The sequence below is a fragment of the Oreochromis aureus genome, linkage group 19 (genome assembly GCF_013358895.1).
Source record: "Oreochromis aureus strain Israel breed Guangdong linkage group 19, ZZ_aureus, whole genome shotgun sequence".
In the NCBI taxonomy this organism is placed as follows: Eukaryota; Metazoa; Chordata; class Actinopteri; order Cichliformes; family Cichlidae; genus Oreochromis; species Oreochromis aureus.
The window spans coordinates 4,483,576-4,500,808 of NC_052960.1; the positions used below are offsets into that span (position 1 = coordinate 4,483,576).

General features: G+C 39.0%; 1 protein-coding gene across 1 annotated transcript; it reads left to right on the forward strand.

Annotated features, from left to right (window-relative positions):
* Positions 1 to 271: 271 nt before the first annotated feature.
* On the forward strand, positions 272 to 11,855 carry LOC116314147 (calpain-1 catalytic subunit-like). Its single transcript, XM_031732050.2, has 22 exons — positions 272 to 330; positions 646 to 913; positions 2,397 to 2,466; positions 2,551 to 2,669; positions 2,845 to 2,978; positions 3,067 to 3,241; positions 5,107 to 5,181; positions 5,390 to 5,475; positions 5,836 to 5,910; positions 6,239 to 6,399; positions 6,662 to 6,819; positions 7,218 to 7,229; positions 7,493 to 7,701; positions 7,820 to 7,865; positions 7,944 to 8,012; positions 8,142 to 8,199; positions 8,643 to 8,704; positions 8,933 to 9,001; positions 9,102 to 9,180; positions 10,359 to 10,475; positions 10,647 to 10,699; positions 10,836 to 11,855. Exons 2-22 carry the CDS (start codon positions 677 to 679, stop codon positions 10,860 to 10,862), a joined length of 2,091 nt encoding a protein of 696 aa, XP_031587910.2. The 5' UTR covers positions 272 to 330; positions 646 to 676; the 3' UTR covers positions 10,863 to 11,855.
* Positions 11,856 to 17,233: the final 5,378 nt, after the last annotated feature.

Sequence of the window (17,233 nt, forward strand, 5' to 3'; positions counted from 1 at the left end):
CCTTCTGATTATTTTCATTCATGTGATGTTTTAATAAAAACCAGAAAGCTGTATACAGAGCATCGCACCTGTACATTAAAAAGTAAAAGGGACTAATATGACTTCTGTGTAAACACCTATAAAACTAACCCTGCAGGTTCCAGAGTAATTCCAAGGAAAGTGGTGGAGTTTAAGTGAAATTTGCATAGTAAGGTAAGGAGGAGCCACAACCTGTCCTGGCTGATTTAGTGGATTGTGGCCATTATATAAGACTGAAGCCTGTCCACTCTTACCTGCAGACCTGCTCCGTATCTACTAAACAACAAGCTTCCTCTTTTGTGACCCGTTCAGGTAAGATGTTTGTTTAACAATTTTAGGACTAATGACTCAAATCAGAGTTATTATAGTTTTGCTTTTTCTGTTTATTTTTAGTGTTAGGTTTTGTTTTGTTTTTATTAGTTTCATAGCAATATTTCTTAAACATTCTTACTATATGGGCATTTCATTGATACTTTTTTTTAAAGTTGCAGTGATTTTTCTTTTTCTTTTAAAAGAAAAAAACCTAAACAATGTTTGTATTATTTATATATATTATTATAATTTGAGCTGACATGTTTTTTTGTACCGTGTCATTTATTATACTAATCTGTCAAATTTACATGCCAGATTCTTGAAAATAGACAGAAACATTGCAGCAATGCCTCCTCCTGGTGCATGCCTGAACATTATGGAGGCTCGTCACAAGCAGAAGGGATATGGGAGCATCCCCAACCCTGAGAAGTTCTTTAACCAAGACTTCAAGAACCTTAAACAATACTGTCTCACCAAAGGAGTAAGGTACGTCGATGACATGTTCCCCCCCGATGGAAAGTCTGTTGGCCAGGGGATACTGAAGCCCTCCGACCTAGCCCGCGTGAAGTGGCTAAGACCTGCAGTGAGTATTTAAAGATGTTTAAACTGCACATTAGACGCAGTATCACATTACTGCAAAGCAACATTTGTTTTTCCACCTTTGCCCCACTGTATTTGAGATTGTGAAACTGTAAATCTTCTCATGACCCAAGAAGTGAAATTTTGACTATAACAGTGCCCTCTAGTGGCTGTGAAAAAGAATTAAATTAATCCTTATATTTACTCAATGAATCAATCTTTATTTATAAAGCACTTTTCATACAAAAAAAAAAACTGTGTGCTTTACATGGTTAAAAGCAGCCCACCCCACCCTCCCACTCACTCCCCACACTCTCATTAACAGAAACGATCATGAATACACCCCCCCCCCCCACACACACACACACACAATTCAATTCAATTCAATTCAATTCAATTTTATTTATATAGCGCCAAATCACAACAAAAGTCGCCTCAAGGCGCTTTATATTGTACAGTAGATAGCACAATACACACACACTTAAAGAATAATATTAAGCTGGGTACGCATTAGCCAAGTGAGGAAACACTATCACAGGGAGCCGTCTGCACCGGGAGCCGGTCACAGACCGCAGCCTCCAGGCTGGGCACGCAGCAGGAGGGAGGCAAAGAAGCCCCCCAGCCAGGCTGAGAAGACCCACAGAGCCCCAGCAGCCACGGTCGATCACAGCCCCGGTGCAGAGAGCCCCCTCCGAGGAAACACTGGAGATATAACCTAATAAGAATATAAACAGGATAAAGAGATAAAATAAATAAGAGTGGGATACAATATAAATATAAGTATAAACAGAGTAAGAAGATAAAAAATGAATAAGAATAAAATCAATAAATATTAGGTAAAAACTAAATTAATAATATAAATAGAATAACAGGATAGAATAAATAAGCATAAAATAAATAAACGTTAGTTAAAAGCTAAATTAAAAAGGTGGGTCTTGAGCCTGTTCTTAAAAACATGTACGTTCTCTGCGGCCCTGAGCTCCTCCGGCAGGCTGTTCCACAGTCGAGGACCATATCACTGAAAAGCTGCCTCTCCGTGAGTATGTGTCCTGACTTTAGGGACAGTCAAAAGGCCAGTACCAGAGGACCTCAGGGTCCGCGAGGGTTCATATGGTAAAAGCAGATCTGAAAGATAAGAAGGCCCAAGGATTAAATAAAAGATATTCTATTAAAAATGCATTCTGTTATCCCAAACAACCTGTTTAGTTAGTTTGTAATCTAGTTTAAAAATAACATGAAATATTCACATTCTGAAAAGAATCAAAGCCACAAGTTTACAAAATTATGATTATTCTTACTTTTCTGACTGACTTTTGATCATGAGCTTCTTTTCAGGATAATTATTCAGTTTATTTCATTTTCTGTTATGAAAAAAGTTGTGAATTAAAGGCCATGGAAGAGTTTCATAGTTCAAACTGAGACCCAAACCTCTCAAATTTGGGAATGGTCGGATCCTTAAATTTGAAAACTGACTCCCTGTTTTACAGCAAATTGCTCCTGATGCTGAATTTGTGGTTGATGGTGTCTCCAGATTTGACATTGGTCAAGGTGTACTTGGTAGGGTCATTTCTTCACTCCTAATATTTACACTCTTGTATCCGCCTGCAGTCCTGATTGTTCTTTTTTGTTGTTGTTAACCAGGAAACTGCTGGTTTCTTGCATCAATCGGCGCGCTGACTTTCCAGAATCACATTTTTGAACAAGTTGTTCCCCTCGACCAAAAAATCAAAGAGAACTACTGTGGCATTTTTCACTTCAGGGTAAACATCATTAAACTATGAGAACAAAAGAAGTAATTATTATCTTTAACTGTTTTTTCTCACTAAACTAAAACTTAAAAGCAGTTTATTTCACAGAGTCTGGATTATTTTGTCTCTAATGATCAAATTTCATGAAACACAACAAGCTCACAAAACAATTGTATCTTTACTTTAGTTCTGGAGATTCGGGCGGTGGGTGGACGTCGTCATTGATGACAAGTTGCCGACGATCAATGGCAGACTAATCTTTGTTCACTCCAAAGATCCAAATGAGTTCTGGCCTGCTCTGCTGGAGAAAGCTTATGCTAAGTATGCAAAGAAACATATGATTTATCCGATATACAGTGAACAAGTTACATGTGGGAGATCTGTGAAAAATATTATCTACCTCTGTCAGGGTTTGTGGTTCCTACACCGACATGACTTCTGGAACTCCTTCAGAGGCTATGATGGACTTCACCGGTGGCGTCCACGTGTGCGTCCAGCTGTCGGATACCAGTTCAGATGTGTGGGGGCTGATATGCAGAGCTGGCAAATCCAACACATTGATGAGCTGTGGTACACCTCAAGGGGTAAGCACAAAAAAACAGAGTCAGACCAGTAACACAACACACAGCGGGCGTGATTGCGGATGCCGTGCAGGTGCAGCCGCACGGCACCGCAGACCACGCCCCAACACATACCCCTATCGCCCGATTGAGGCCGGGGAGCCATCCGGCCGAACCTACTCCCACCCACCGGCCTCCAACCCGAAGACAGGGCAGTGTCTCTTGCGGATGCCGCCCAAGTCTCCAGCGGTGATGGCAACGCTGGTCCGGAGGCCTGCCATGCCTGATCCGGCAGTTGGCCACCTGGCAAACCGGCACGACCCTGCAGGCACAGCCGTGAGTACCTGCTCAAAGGCAGCTGGGCACTTGTCCATTGTTCCAGGACAGCTCGTGTCTTGCTTTTGGCCCCAGTTTTCACAGGTCCCCCTGATACGGGGACCTCTGTCTCCCTGTGTGGCTCCTCCATCATCTCCGGCTGGAGCAGCTGCTCCACTGCTCCCGGCTGGACAGGACCCTCGTGCACCTCCTCTCTCTCTGGCTGGAGCGGCTCCTCTACCGCTCCCGGCTGGAGCAGCCCCTCATGCAGCGGCTCCTGACCCAGCAGCCACGGACCCCCTCACACCTCGTCCACCTCCGGCTGGAGCGCCTCCTCCACCGCTCCCGGCTGCAGCAGCCCTTCGCGCAGTGGCTCCTCTACCTCCAGCAGATGTAAACCCTTGCGTGCCTTGTCCGCCACCTCCGGCTGGAGCAGCTCCTTCACCGCTCCCGGCAGTAGCAGCCTTTCACCCAGCTGCTAACTCTCCTCCGGGCGGTTCAGACCATTGCCCGTCTCGTCTACCACCTCCGGCTGCTAAGGTGCCTCATGCAGCTCCTCCACCGCTTCACCACCGTCGGGACACACCTGTGGGGGTGACGCCCAGGCACAGAGCAGCGCCGCCAGATGCCCAATCCTTTCCAGGTGGCGCTCAGTCTGGTCTCTTCCTGCTGGCGACGCACTTCTGCCACCTGCTCCCGCTGGATAGCCGCCAAGTCAGCCATCATCTGGGACAGCTCCTCCTTTCCCTGGCTCTGTCATGGGCCCGTCGTGCCGCGTCCTGGGTTTCGGCACCAGTGTGGTGAGAATAAGGCACGGCGGGACCACAGATCTTAAATTTAAGCCATCTTTATTCAGCACTTCTCACCACAACACAAACCAACCCCTGAGTCCCCATGTTTTAACACGTTGGGCGTGATTGCAGATGCCGTGCAGGTGCATCCACACAGCACCACAGACAACGCCCCACCACACCGATGGCTATTGTTTACTCCACCCAAGGCAGCTGCTAGCTTCAGATAGATTTATTGGATGCTGCAACACATTGGAGAGCATAAGGCAGTGGTTGTAATCAACCAGCAGGTGATTGGTTCCAGTGCTTATTCCAAGCGCAGGTCGATCAGGCTGTAACATATTCACGGGCATCTCTGTTGAGTATTTAGATGTTTAGCTGATTGCAGATATGCCAGAGTTTTTGTGGTCTGTCCAAACAATAAATGGTTGAGTGGTGACCTCCAGCCAGTGCCACCATTCCTCCAAAGTGAGCTTGATAGCCAATAGCTCCTGGTCTCCCACGTCATAATTTTGTTTTGCGGATGAGAGATGGTGAGATTGAAAGTCCTGGAACTAGAAGGCTGTTTTGACCTATTGGGCTCTGAAAGTTGAATAACTTTTTTGTTAATCGACTGCCAGAAATGGCTTTATGAAGACAAATTAGTGTGTCCCAAAATGTTGAAATTTGCTTTAAGTCAACATAACGAAACTTTGCAGTCACTTTTTCCTAATGATATTATTGTATCAGAATTCTTTGTTTTTATTTTTATTTTTTACAATGACCAATGTTCTTTGGTTGTAGGAAACATCTGCTAACACCATTTTGCCAAATGGACTGGTCCAAGGGCACGCCTACACTGTGACAGGGGTTAAAGAGGTAAAGAATTATACTTACACAGTAATCACAGTTAGTATTGGAAGTGAATCTACAGCAATAACATTTCCCACAGTATGCAGTTTAGGAAGAATTACAGCCAAAACAGGTTCCTGACATATTGGACAAATATGTTAAAGGGGAGATTTAAAAACCTTTGAGCATACATTTAAATACCATAACAACTGATTTTTCTGTTGCCTGCTGCCAGCTTATTAGCCAAGGAAAAGTTGTGAAGCTGATCCGTTTGTGGAACCCCTGGGGCAAAGGAGAGTGGGAGGGAGACTGGAGTGATCGGTAAGCAGTAATCAGCTTTGGTACTGTTTCATGAAGACATGGATTAAATTACATGTTGTAAAAATGTTGACATCTGCATTGTGGGAATGCAGATTTTTGCTTAAAAGGTTAGTGTACTTGCTGCTCTACACGTGACTCAGTTACTCAAGTAGTTCTGGTCTTTAAGGGAACTTTAGTCTGAACTGGTTTTTCTATTTACTGCTTAAACAAACCAGTGTAATATTTAGTTTAAAATGCAGGTAAAAGTACAACCTTTTCACCTATATTTACTTAGGGAATAATTTTTCTTCAATACATGCAACTCTAGATAAAAATTACCAACATGATGTGTCATCTCTTACCTGAAATGCTGTCTTTTAGGTCCCCCATGTGGAACACTGTGAGTTCTCAAGACCGCCAAAAGTGCCTTTCAGTGGCCGATGATGGAGAGTTTTGGTAAGCAAATTTAGTCAAAAGAAAACTACAACCTCTGGTGGTATTAATATAATACCACCAGAAGTTGTAGTTTTCTCTTTTTTTGCTTTATTTACTCTTTATGTCATAAGCTTTGTGTTTTATACTTTGACATCACATCTATGGTAAAAAATGGTAAAATGGCCTGCATTTGTATAGCACTTTACTCAGTCCCTAAGGACCCCAAAGCACTTTACACTACATTCAGTCATTCACCCATTCACACACACACATTCACACACTGGCGATGGCAAGCCACATTGTAATCTAAATAAATTATGAATGAAAATATACCTGATTTTATTAACAGGATGACTTTTGAAGATTTCTGTAAGTTCTACACAGATCTTGACATCTGTGGCCTGAAACCAGACTTCATAGATGGAAAATCCTCTGCTCAGTGGAAGACCTCTGTGTACGAGGGTCGGTGGGTTGCTGGAACCACTGCTGGAGGCTGCATAAATAACAGAGGTAATTATATAATATATACTGGAATATAGGTGTTTAAATGTTCTGTTGTACATTGAAAACAATATTAATGTTTTGCTATAATACAAAAAAACACATTTGCAACAAAATAAGATGTTATAGAAACATGCAGACACTGATTGTCACTGAGCTCTGACAAATGAGGGGAATGGGGGAAAGGGCCAGCGCCACATACCGTGAAAACATAATTTTTTAATCTTCAATTCATGTAAATAAAACATATTTTTCCCTCTATGTCCTCCAGACACTTTCTGGACAAATCCACAGTATCGAATTAAGGTCGAAGGTGAAAACTCAGAGACCAATGGGGAGAAAAACATCCTAGTGTCTCTCATGCAAAAGCCTGACAAGAGGAACAGACGCCTGGTGCAGAACCTCCACATTGGCTTTTCTGTATATTTAGTAAGTATTTCTTTTGGTCATGTCATACATATGGAAAGAAAATACATGCAAAAGTGAAAATGAACTAACTATGAACTAACTATGGTGAAAACAAAAACCATGTTGAAGTTGACATTTTCAGAGCATGAAAATGTATTAAATCATCATCAGAACTTGTATTGTAATGTGGAAACAACAATAACAATGTGGCGTTTAAGTGCAGACAATGACAGATCAAAAATTAACTATAACATAAAAATTATTTGTGGGCTAGAAAACAGTTTGTTAGCAAGCCAAGCTTTAATATGCTGTCCAAACATTCATACAGTGGCTGTGCACATGTTGAAATAACTAACTAACGACTAACTGAATTATTATTTATTCCCAACATGAACGAAATTCCTCTGACGTCCTTCAAGGTGACCAAAGAAGTAAGAAGCTAACTTATTCTATTTCATGTTTATAATACACATATGGTGATGTGAAAAAGAAAGTACACTGTCTTTCACTATTAAGGTTTTATGTATCAGGAAACACTGCCATGTTGTAAGATTGTTTAAATCAACAACAATGGATGATATAACACACTGTGTAATTATTTATGTAACAAAAGCCAAGTTCACTTGTCTGTAGCACTTCAGAAACTTCTTCAAATGAAATTGGGGAGCTGAAATATCACTTTGAATAATTTCAGTACAAGATGCAAAGTGGGAAGTTTCCAGCAATCTTCTTCAACACCCATCTGCCTGTTGCTCGGAGTGATAAATACATGAATGCCCGTGAGGTGATAGAGTTCCTTATGCTGAAGCCTGGTGAATACCTGATTGTGCCATCCACCTTCAAACCCAATGAGACAGCCTCCTTCATCCTCACCATCCACTCAAGAGAAGAGACATGTTGCTAGTATGCTCTCCCTCAATGTCTAAAGATATGACATAAAAAATTTTAAAACAAAATTTGCATTTGACACATTACAGTTGATTTCTCTGAAAGTAATGCATATTGGTCTATCTCCCCACAGTGAGAATTCAAATGCAAATGAGCAGAAATATGAGCCAGTTGAAAAGGTGTGTAACAAATCATTTAATTGTGTCCATGTTATTTTGCTGTTCATGTGTTATTAATGTAAACTGTTGACTCGTCAGGGCACAAAAGTAAAAATCCATCAGGACGATGAAAACAAGAAAACAGTCTTCCGTCAATACTCTGACAAGGTAATTAAAAAAGATCTTTTTGCTAATAATATTAGCCACATTACTGCATTATTACAAGTGTATATAGCATTACATGTCTAAAGTCTGTGCAATTTATCAGGTAGTAAACCAAATCAATTAATGTTTCAGTATGAAGAAGTGGATGCTGAGCAGCTCCAGAGGGTTCTAAATGAAAACATCCTGAAAGGTTTGGCCTTTAAAAACTCTGTCAAGCTCAATTTAAAAGTACTGGGGCTGTTTGGCCATGGGAACCCATTCCATGAAGCTCCTTGTGCACAGTTCTTGTGCTGATGTTAATGCCAGAGGAGGTTTGGAGCCCTGTAAAAACTTTTGTTCATATAGCGTAGTTTCCAGGTCTGACCCATCAAATTTATAAACCAGTATTATTTCCTGTAAGCCTTCATCGGACTCTGGCAAACTCTGGTTTATGAGAATATGACTCAATATGACTTATTAATACAAAATAAACTGTGGTCCACATTAGCGTAAACATCAGTAATACAGTAGGGTGTGCAATACCCTCGGTTTCTTTGTCGCCATGGCTACTTTGATATGCAGTCTATGACTCTGGATAGTGTGGATGACATTTGTGCTACACTGTCTTTGCTAATTAAATTCTGTTTTATGTAGGAGACATGAAATCTGGAGGGTTCAGCCTTGATGCCTGTCGCAGCATGGTGGCTCTAATGGATGTATCCTGTTATAATACATGTGATACTGCAAAAAGCAGATTAAGTAACTTTGTAGTTTGCCTTTTCGAGCTGTTGAAAAGTAACAATGAATCTTTGTAGCTACATAACAGAAGAATAGTCTATGTGTAAGCAAATCTGAGTGCTCTTCTATTGATATAAACAGCATTACTCATCTGAAAGACCAGACTAAGATGTGTCCCTTTACTACCTTAATGTGGGTTTTAAAAGACGTCAATCACAGGCAAACTAAACAGTGAGGAATTCGTCCGTCTGTGGAACAAGGTCACTAAATACAAGGTAAAGAGAGAAAAAAAACAGCCTAAACACACATATCAATAAATCTGATACATGTGAAGATTTTCCCAGATCATGGTTTCTTTTGTTCTTCTCCTATCAGGAGATTTTCTTCCTCACTGACGTTTCAAAAACAGGAACACTGTCACTGAGTGAGCTGAGGAACGCATTTCTAGCTTCAGGTATATGTTTATATATATGTATATGTATATGTGTGTATATGTGCGTATACGTATGTATGTATTAGTGCTGTCAGTGTTAATCTCATTAAAGTGACGTTAACGCCATAACCGCATTAACGTGGCTAATCTCAGTTAGCGAGTTATCGCGGATCGCCCCATGCGTGGGGCTGGACGGCGTCAACGCGTTAGCGCAGTTAGCTTGTTAGCGCCGTCCATTGCACGATACCACTTTTTTATGTCTGATACCGATATCATAAATTTGGATATCTGCCGATTCCGATATGGTGTATTTTTTAATCAATAAAACTGTTTTTTAAATGTCTTGCTGCATTTTGTATAAGTTCATACTCAAGTTTAAAAAAGCAAAAAAACACTAAAGCTATTCTGTTACACCTGTATGCAAAAACTACACTGCACCCAAAATATTTCATAGTTCAGCAATACTGATCAATCTAATAAACTTAAACCTACACCATCCTTCCTATTCTGGTATTTTAAAGAGTACTTAGCGGAAATATTAAGCAACCTAACTAACAGGCTTGCCAACTCCCAGCAAAAAAAAATAGGCAACCACCCCCCACCCTCCACCTTCTGATGCTTAATCAACGCAATCAACTTTAATTTAATGCACGTGTAAAAAAAAAAAATGCACAGAAATCAATTATTTCTCCACAATAATTAAATAGAACATCTTTCTTCAACAGAATTGCAGACTGCACAGATTGTACCTTCCCAAAGCAAAAAGTACTATAGCTTACTAGGGTATATTAGACTTAATAGTTACTATATACAGTAATGGACTTCTATACATTTTACATCAGATCACAACTTTGGGTGTAAGATTCAGATAATTATTGATTAAAAGCTAGACATTTGAAATGAGAATAAGAAAGAAAAGTATGTTTTCTGTCCCCCTTTCCCTGTTAATGCCCTACCTGCCCCCCTGGCTAAACTTTGCTAGACCCGCCCCTGCACAGTTACCAGATGTCAACTACAGAAAAGGATCCTGGTGTAGAAAGTAATATTGCTTTCGTGATATTTAATGGATCGGATTACATTTTTTATTTCTCTCCGATATCCGATCCAGTAATTTAGGTCAGTATCGGACGAATACGGTCCATCTCTAGTACATATATCTCAGCAAACTCCTCCTGAAGTCTGACTGTGTGTTTTTTCAGAAATAAGGGTTGGAGATGACATGCTCAGTCTGATGGCTCTGCGCTATGGCGCCTCCTCTGGACACATGACACTGGAGTGCTTCATCAGTCTCATGATTCGCTTGGACTGCATGAAGAGTAAGTGAAGCCGAGAAGAAATGACAACAATAGATGTGTAGATAGCTGAAAATAAATCTCATGCAGTGAGAATGAAAAGTTTTTTCAGTTGAAAACATCTTTCTCGCTTCTAAGATTTGATAAAGGTTCATGATTTGTACAGTTTAAGCTCAAAGTTGTGTTCTTCAACAGAAATCTTCAAACAGTTGTCTGATGGAAAATCCATTAATCTCAAGGAGTCAGAGGTAATAAAGTCACTTTAGTGCTGACAGAGCAAAAGAATAAATAAATGTAATTACACATATGTGTACAAAGAAAATGCATTAGTTTAAATGGTGGTACTTAAATGTTATTAATAAATAATCTCTTTCTTATTTTCAGTGGATGTACGTTTCCATGTACACTTAAGCCACCTGAAAGACAGATGCACGTTTTATCTGGAAAGCACAAGGAGATATTTCAAAAAACTTGTTTTCTGTGAATTAGCTATAACACTTTATTACTTTGAAACAACTAAACTGTGAAACTACAACAAACACTATCATATAAAGCTGTAAACCTTATGCCTCTTTGCATATTATGTCATGCATATTATATCAATGACTGAATAACTGCATTTTTTTGTGAACAGTATTGCAAACTTGTCGATCTGTGTTTTATAATAGAAACAAAATACAGATGTTAGTGAATGACATGGGACTATTGTATCAGTCAAAAATGAATGAAGTGGATGGGAAATTAAACTGATAAAATAAGTACAAAAACTAGGAAAATGGAAATTCAAAGGAAAAAAATGTCAAATTTAAGTAGTACATTTGTTTTTATATGTAGTTTTCTATATCAGCTGCTTTTTAAAATTCATTTTATATTGGGGAAAGGAATTAGCAAACTTCAGTGGGTCAGTTTCAATCCTAAGCTAATAGTGAGAGGTTGCGTTCTCCTTTGAATAAAGCATTTCCTTTGTGATCTTCATCAGTTTTTTTTCCAGCAGCTGGGATTTTTTTTTTAAAATCTTATCATTTGTTTTGTGGGTTTTCATATATTTAGCTGCATAGCTGCCTGTTTAAGTTTACCTTTCTGGTACCACTTTACAATAATACTCCCCTTATAGATGGCTAATAAATAGTTTATAGCTATGTTATTAATTAATCTGTAAATGCTTTATAAACCATTATCAATGGTTTATTATGTATTAGTTAAGGGTGAGAAAGAGAAAAACCTGACCGGTTTCTTGCCAAATAGTGAGCCAAATGTGTTCACCTATATATTTCACCTAGAGTTGCTATATTAAATATTTCAGACTAAGTTACTATCTTGTAAGCACAATCAGCATTTGTAAGCATATTTTTTAGCATATAATATTGTACTTCATAAATGCATTATAAGTATCCACAACTATCAATCGGAGCTTTGTTGTAAAGTGTAATGCATAAAACCATTTATTAATGAATAATAAACATTTATAAATGCCAAACGGGAGCCTTATTGTAAAGTGTAAAGCATAACAGCATTTATTAATGACTGATAAACATTTAGAAATGCCAAATGGGAGCCTTATTGTAAAGTGTAAAGCATAACACCATTTATTAATGAATAATGAACCTGTTTAAAATGCTAGATGGGAGCCTTATAGAGATTGACAGACCACGTGACTTTCGCGCATTGCATTGTGGGTACGAGTGGCAACAAAATCAAAACACTGCATCAAGCGCTAGCATTTCCAGCACCGGTAATCATTAATTCTGCGGTTTTAATCCCTACTTGCATTTTATTTGCCCCATAAACAGTTATGTACAAAACGACGGAGAACACGGCAGGTCCGTACAAAGACAGATTTGACGAAAAGGCAAAAAAAAAAAGTGCGAAGAAAAAATCAAAGGAGTGAAAGGGTTAGACCCATACGAGCATACAGAGTAGAGTAAGGACGTTAGCTACTGCGCAACTTTCATCACGTATTTATTATTATATGGTCCCAAGTGTGAGTGCATACACTCAGAAAATGTTTAGTACGTTCAGATCCCTGCAACAAGCCCAGCTCCAGTTTACTTTGGTGATTTGGACTATTCCATTTCACAGCTGTTGTTAAATTTTTTTCCTTTTTCTCCTGTACAGGCCATCGCAATCTATTTGTCGTTTCAGGTTGTAGTATTACACAACATTTTCAGAGCTAATAGAAATAAAAAGAGTGTTTCGTAATTCATTCAATTTATTGTCTTTATTTAAAACTGGCATTGTTGTTTCATTCTATTGTAGAATCTTACAAGAAAGAGGCAAAATTGTATTCCATTATGCTTTATTAGCTGCTTCGGTGAAAAACAAATCAACAATGCAACAAAAAAAAACCCTCTGCAAAACAACATACTGGAAAACAGTTATTCATCACTTGATTGCTTCAATACAACCCTTGGGCACATATATGTGGGACTTTTCGTGGCTGTTTTGATATCGCTCCCTCTCTCTCTTAATCGATCAAATCTTGCTGTGGTAGCAGCTTTAAACTCGGTATGACCCAGGTTGATAGAGGTGCCCAGTCTGGATCACATTCCAGCATTTTGTAGGCTGGTCTTCCTACAAAACACAACAAATATTAGCCCACAAAGTTACAGTGAACAAAGCAGCATAGCTCAATGAATTCAATTCAAATCAATATAAGACTTATTTGCAACGTACATCAACAATCATGTTATGATAAATTACGTAATAACTACAACAGAAGACGTACCTTTATGGAAATGCTTGGAGCAGACTAACATGTGAGCTGGAGTGTGCTGGAACGTTATATTTGGTCTTCGAAAGGCTGCAATCTAGGCCATCCATTGGCTCTTTGTTACATCGGAAACTTGGCTTGAACAATTCCTGTTCCACGACGTAATCCCATAAAAACCGATCTCTTTACCCGTCGACTTCCCGTGGCTGTCATGCGACCGGCTACTGCAGTTAATAATACAACAGGTTCTTGCCATTCTTTGTGTTTCTTTTTATCGCTGTGTGACTGTTTTCATGTGAAAGCCTGCGTGCACTAGTACTGCTTGCCACTCGTACCTACAATCCTTTGCGGTTTTACCCCTGAATGACGTCACATTTTCAATCTCTATTGTAAAGTGTCATCATTTATTAATGACTAATAAACATTTATAAATGGCACAAGTGAGACTTAAATTTATTACACTTGGACCTAAATTACAATCAGTGCTTGAAATAACATTTAACTACTGTCAAAAATGGCAATGTATTGTAAGAGTACTACATGTAACATTAAATGTGTTATTTAAAACACCAAACAGCTACCCCCTCCAAAAAAAGTTCATGCCAGACTGGTTCAGACTGGAAATATTTTTTGTAAATCCTTGAACAAACGTTCCAGTTGTCCATCAGGGTGTCATGAACCAAGCCAAGATGACCATTCAAGAACCATGAGGTGTTTCTCCAGCAACTTCTCAGTACAATTTCCTCTTAGTCTACGGACATGTCCTTTGATGGTTTTCCAAGCTCTTTCGATATGTTGTGTATGACTGCCAGATTGAGGATCTACAAACCACCTGCTGTGATTTACAGTGTAGGCATTCTTGTGGGCTCTCCACTGATCACTGATAATGGCACTACCTGACTTAACATGCTGTCTGATCAGAGGAACAAGCTGGCGCCTTGATTGTTTTTCAACAAGTTTTAACATGAGCCTTCGCCTTTTCTCTTTAATTCCCATCAGTCAAAATATCAATTTCTTCCGTTTCCATCCATTTCCAAAGCATCCATGTGCATACTGAAAACAAAAAGAATAAAATTACACAGAATATTTAGAAAGAAAGATTCAAAAAGTTGTTTGCTTCTTAAAACTTTAGTCATATTCCTGTTATTAAAGTAAATTGGATTTTAACTTCACTACCTAACAGCATGGCCAAGATGTTGGTTGAATACCTGTTTTCTGTAGTTTAATTTCCTTTTGCGATTAAAACTAAGTTTTTGTTGAAATATTTTATTCTGACTCAAATTTTAAAGTATTCAAGTAATTATAGTAATTATTATAGTAAGTATATATTTATTAACTGATTTTATTTGATTTGTTGCACTAATAATATAGTTACTACATTGAAAACTAATTTCTTACTTTTAATGGTAAAGGTTTCCATGTTTAGAGGACATGTTCAGATCTGCATTGATTCTAACAACCTCGTCTGAGAGTTTACCAACCTTTCGCTGATGACAGAGACAGATTTCATCTATAACTGCAAATTCTCTGTCACCACCAAGATGGTGTCCATTGTTTATTCCGTGTCTTTTAATTGCACATATACAAACATGTCAAATGTGCCTTGCCATGCTACTTAGTGTTCTGGAGCTGCCAGCCACTTCGTCATCGATCATATCTATTTGTCTGAGCCTGAGCCCTTGAGAATAAATCTGTGACATAAATTGAGACAATTATTACTTACTGAGGCCCTAATTGTATTTCAAATGTCTTGTATTGGTGTCCAGTTATGAAAGGTGCATTGCTATTCATGTCTACATCTATATATACCTGTAAATGAACTTGATCCAACTGAAAAGAGATGATTTTGATTTCTCAAAGAGGGAGCCAATTCTGATTGTTCTGGAAACTTTCCTATGACTTGCTCTTTTGCAGCACCTGAGAACCTACCAATGAGTTAAGTAAAGAAATGGACCCTTAAACATGCACATTAATTGATAAGATGATCACAAAATTAAGTATGAAGACAATAATAATGAAAAGGGGTTAATGAACAGACACACTGAAGGCGCTCGTGGAAGTTGCTGCGCCATGGATGGAGCAGAAGATAACAATCTGTGTGCCTCTGAGACCTACACGGTCAGCACACATTCGAAGAGGTACAAAAAGCAGAGACTGGATGATCTAGATTGCACTAAGCCAATGGCGTTAGCAGTTAAACATGACGGTGAGTAACGTTGTAATACTAGCTACCGAGCCATTTGGCTGCTAGCTACGGTGGCTAATTAACATCAGGTAACACGTGAATAGCTCTAATACTATTGATTATTCCAAACGTTTGATATCACTCTGTTGTATATTTTTAGTTTTTATCATTAGATTTCAATTCAATTCAATTCAATTCAATTTTATTTATATAGCGCCAAATCACAACAAAAGTCGCCTCAAGGCGCTTTATATTGTACAGATTTATATTAAACACCCCAGTAAGGTAGTACACATAAGGATTATTTGCCTTGTTTTAGAAATTCCTAAACCACCATAGGTGGATATATCAAAACTTTTTTTACAAAGTGGCTTTTTATAAATTCAAGTTGTAACCATTTTTAATCAATGTTTTATTTGAGTTTCCCAAGTTTAGATTAGAAATTATTTTAGTATTGTAATTTAATAATTGTTTGTTTTTTAGATTCTTCTTCTAATCTTGCCCCTACTGCAACTGCACTTTTTAACAAGGAGCGAGAGGAACTGACTTTTCTTAAGCAGAAACTGGAGTGGCAAAAGATGAGAACTGAAGAACTCGAAGGAGACAGAGATTTCCTACGAAGGCAGCTATCATCCTTTACAAGTATGAAATTAGACTTGTTCCATAAGCATTATTTTTTATTTTACAGTCTTCAGATAAACATGAGATAATTTATAAATCCCAGTGAAGTTCCCTTATTGTCATTGTGTTGATTAAAAGATTTTAGTCAGTTAACTTTAAGTGTTGTGCCAGTTCATTTCTAAAGAGATCTAGTTCCAAATTCAGTTAAGCCAGGTCTAACTTGATTGATTCATTTTCATAGTTTATAAGATCATAGCTCCAACTTGAACTAGTAATGTAACAGCCTTAAAATCAGCATTAATATAGGTTTTATAGTGGCTTGCAAAAGTATTCGGCCCCCTTGATCTTTCCCACATTTTGTCACATTACAGCCACAAACATGAATCAATTTTATTGGAATTCCAGGTGAAAGACCAATACAAACTGGTGTACACGTGAGAAGTGGAACGAAAATCATACATGATTCCAAACATTTTTTACAAATAAATAACTGAGAAGTGGGGTGTGCGTAATTATTCAGCCCCCTTTGGTCTGAGTGCAGTCAGTTGCCCATAGACATTGCCTGATGAGTGCTAATGACTAAATAGAGTGCACCTGTGTGTAATCTAATGTCAGTACAAATACAACTGCTCTGTGACGGCCTCAGAGGTTGTCTAAGAGAATATTGGGAGCAACAACACCATGAAGTCCAAAGAACACACCAGATGGGTCAGGGATAAAGTTATTGAGAAATTTAAAGCAGGCTTAGGCTACAAAAAGATTTCCCAAGCCTTGAACATCCCACGGAGCACTGTTCAAGCCATCATTCAGAAATGGAAGGAGTATGGCACAACTGTAAACCTACCAAGACAAGGCCGTCCACCTAAACTCACAGGCCGAACAAGGAGGCGCTGATCAGAAATGCAGCCAAGAGGCCCATGGTGACTCTGGACGAGCTGCAGAGATCTACAGCTCAAGTGGGGAATCTGTCCATAGGACAACTATTAGTCGTGCACTGCACAAAGTTGGCCTTAATGGAAGAGTGGCAAGAAGAAAGCCATTGTTAACAGAAAACCATAAGAAGTCCCATTTGCAGTTTGCCACAAGCCATGTGGGGACACAGCAAACATGTGGAAGAAGGTGCTCTGGTCAGATGAGACCAAAATGGAACTTTTGGCCAAAATGCAAAACGCTATGTGTGGCGGAAAACTAACACTGCACATCACTCTGAACACACCATCCCCACTGTCAAATATGGTGGTGGCAGCATCATGCTCTGGGGTGCTT

Coding starts and splice junctions, on each gene's coding strand:
- LOC116314147 (XM_031732050.2), top strand. CDS start 677: ATGCCTCCTCCTGGTGCATGCCTGAACATTATGGAGGCTCGTCACAAG. Junction 7,702..7,819: donor AGAGAAGAGACATGTTGCTA/GTATGCTCTCCC, acceptor ATCTCCCCACAG/TGAGAATTCAAATGCAAATG. Junction 8,013..8,141: donor TCCGTCAATACTCTGACAAG/GTAATTAAAAAA, acceptor TTAATGTTTCAG/TATGAAGAAGTGGATGCTGA.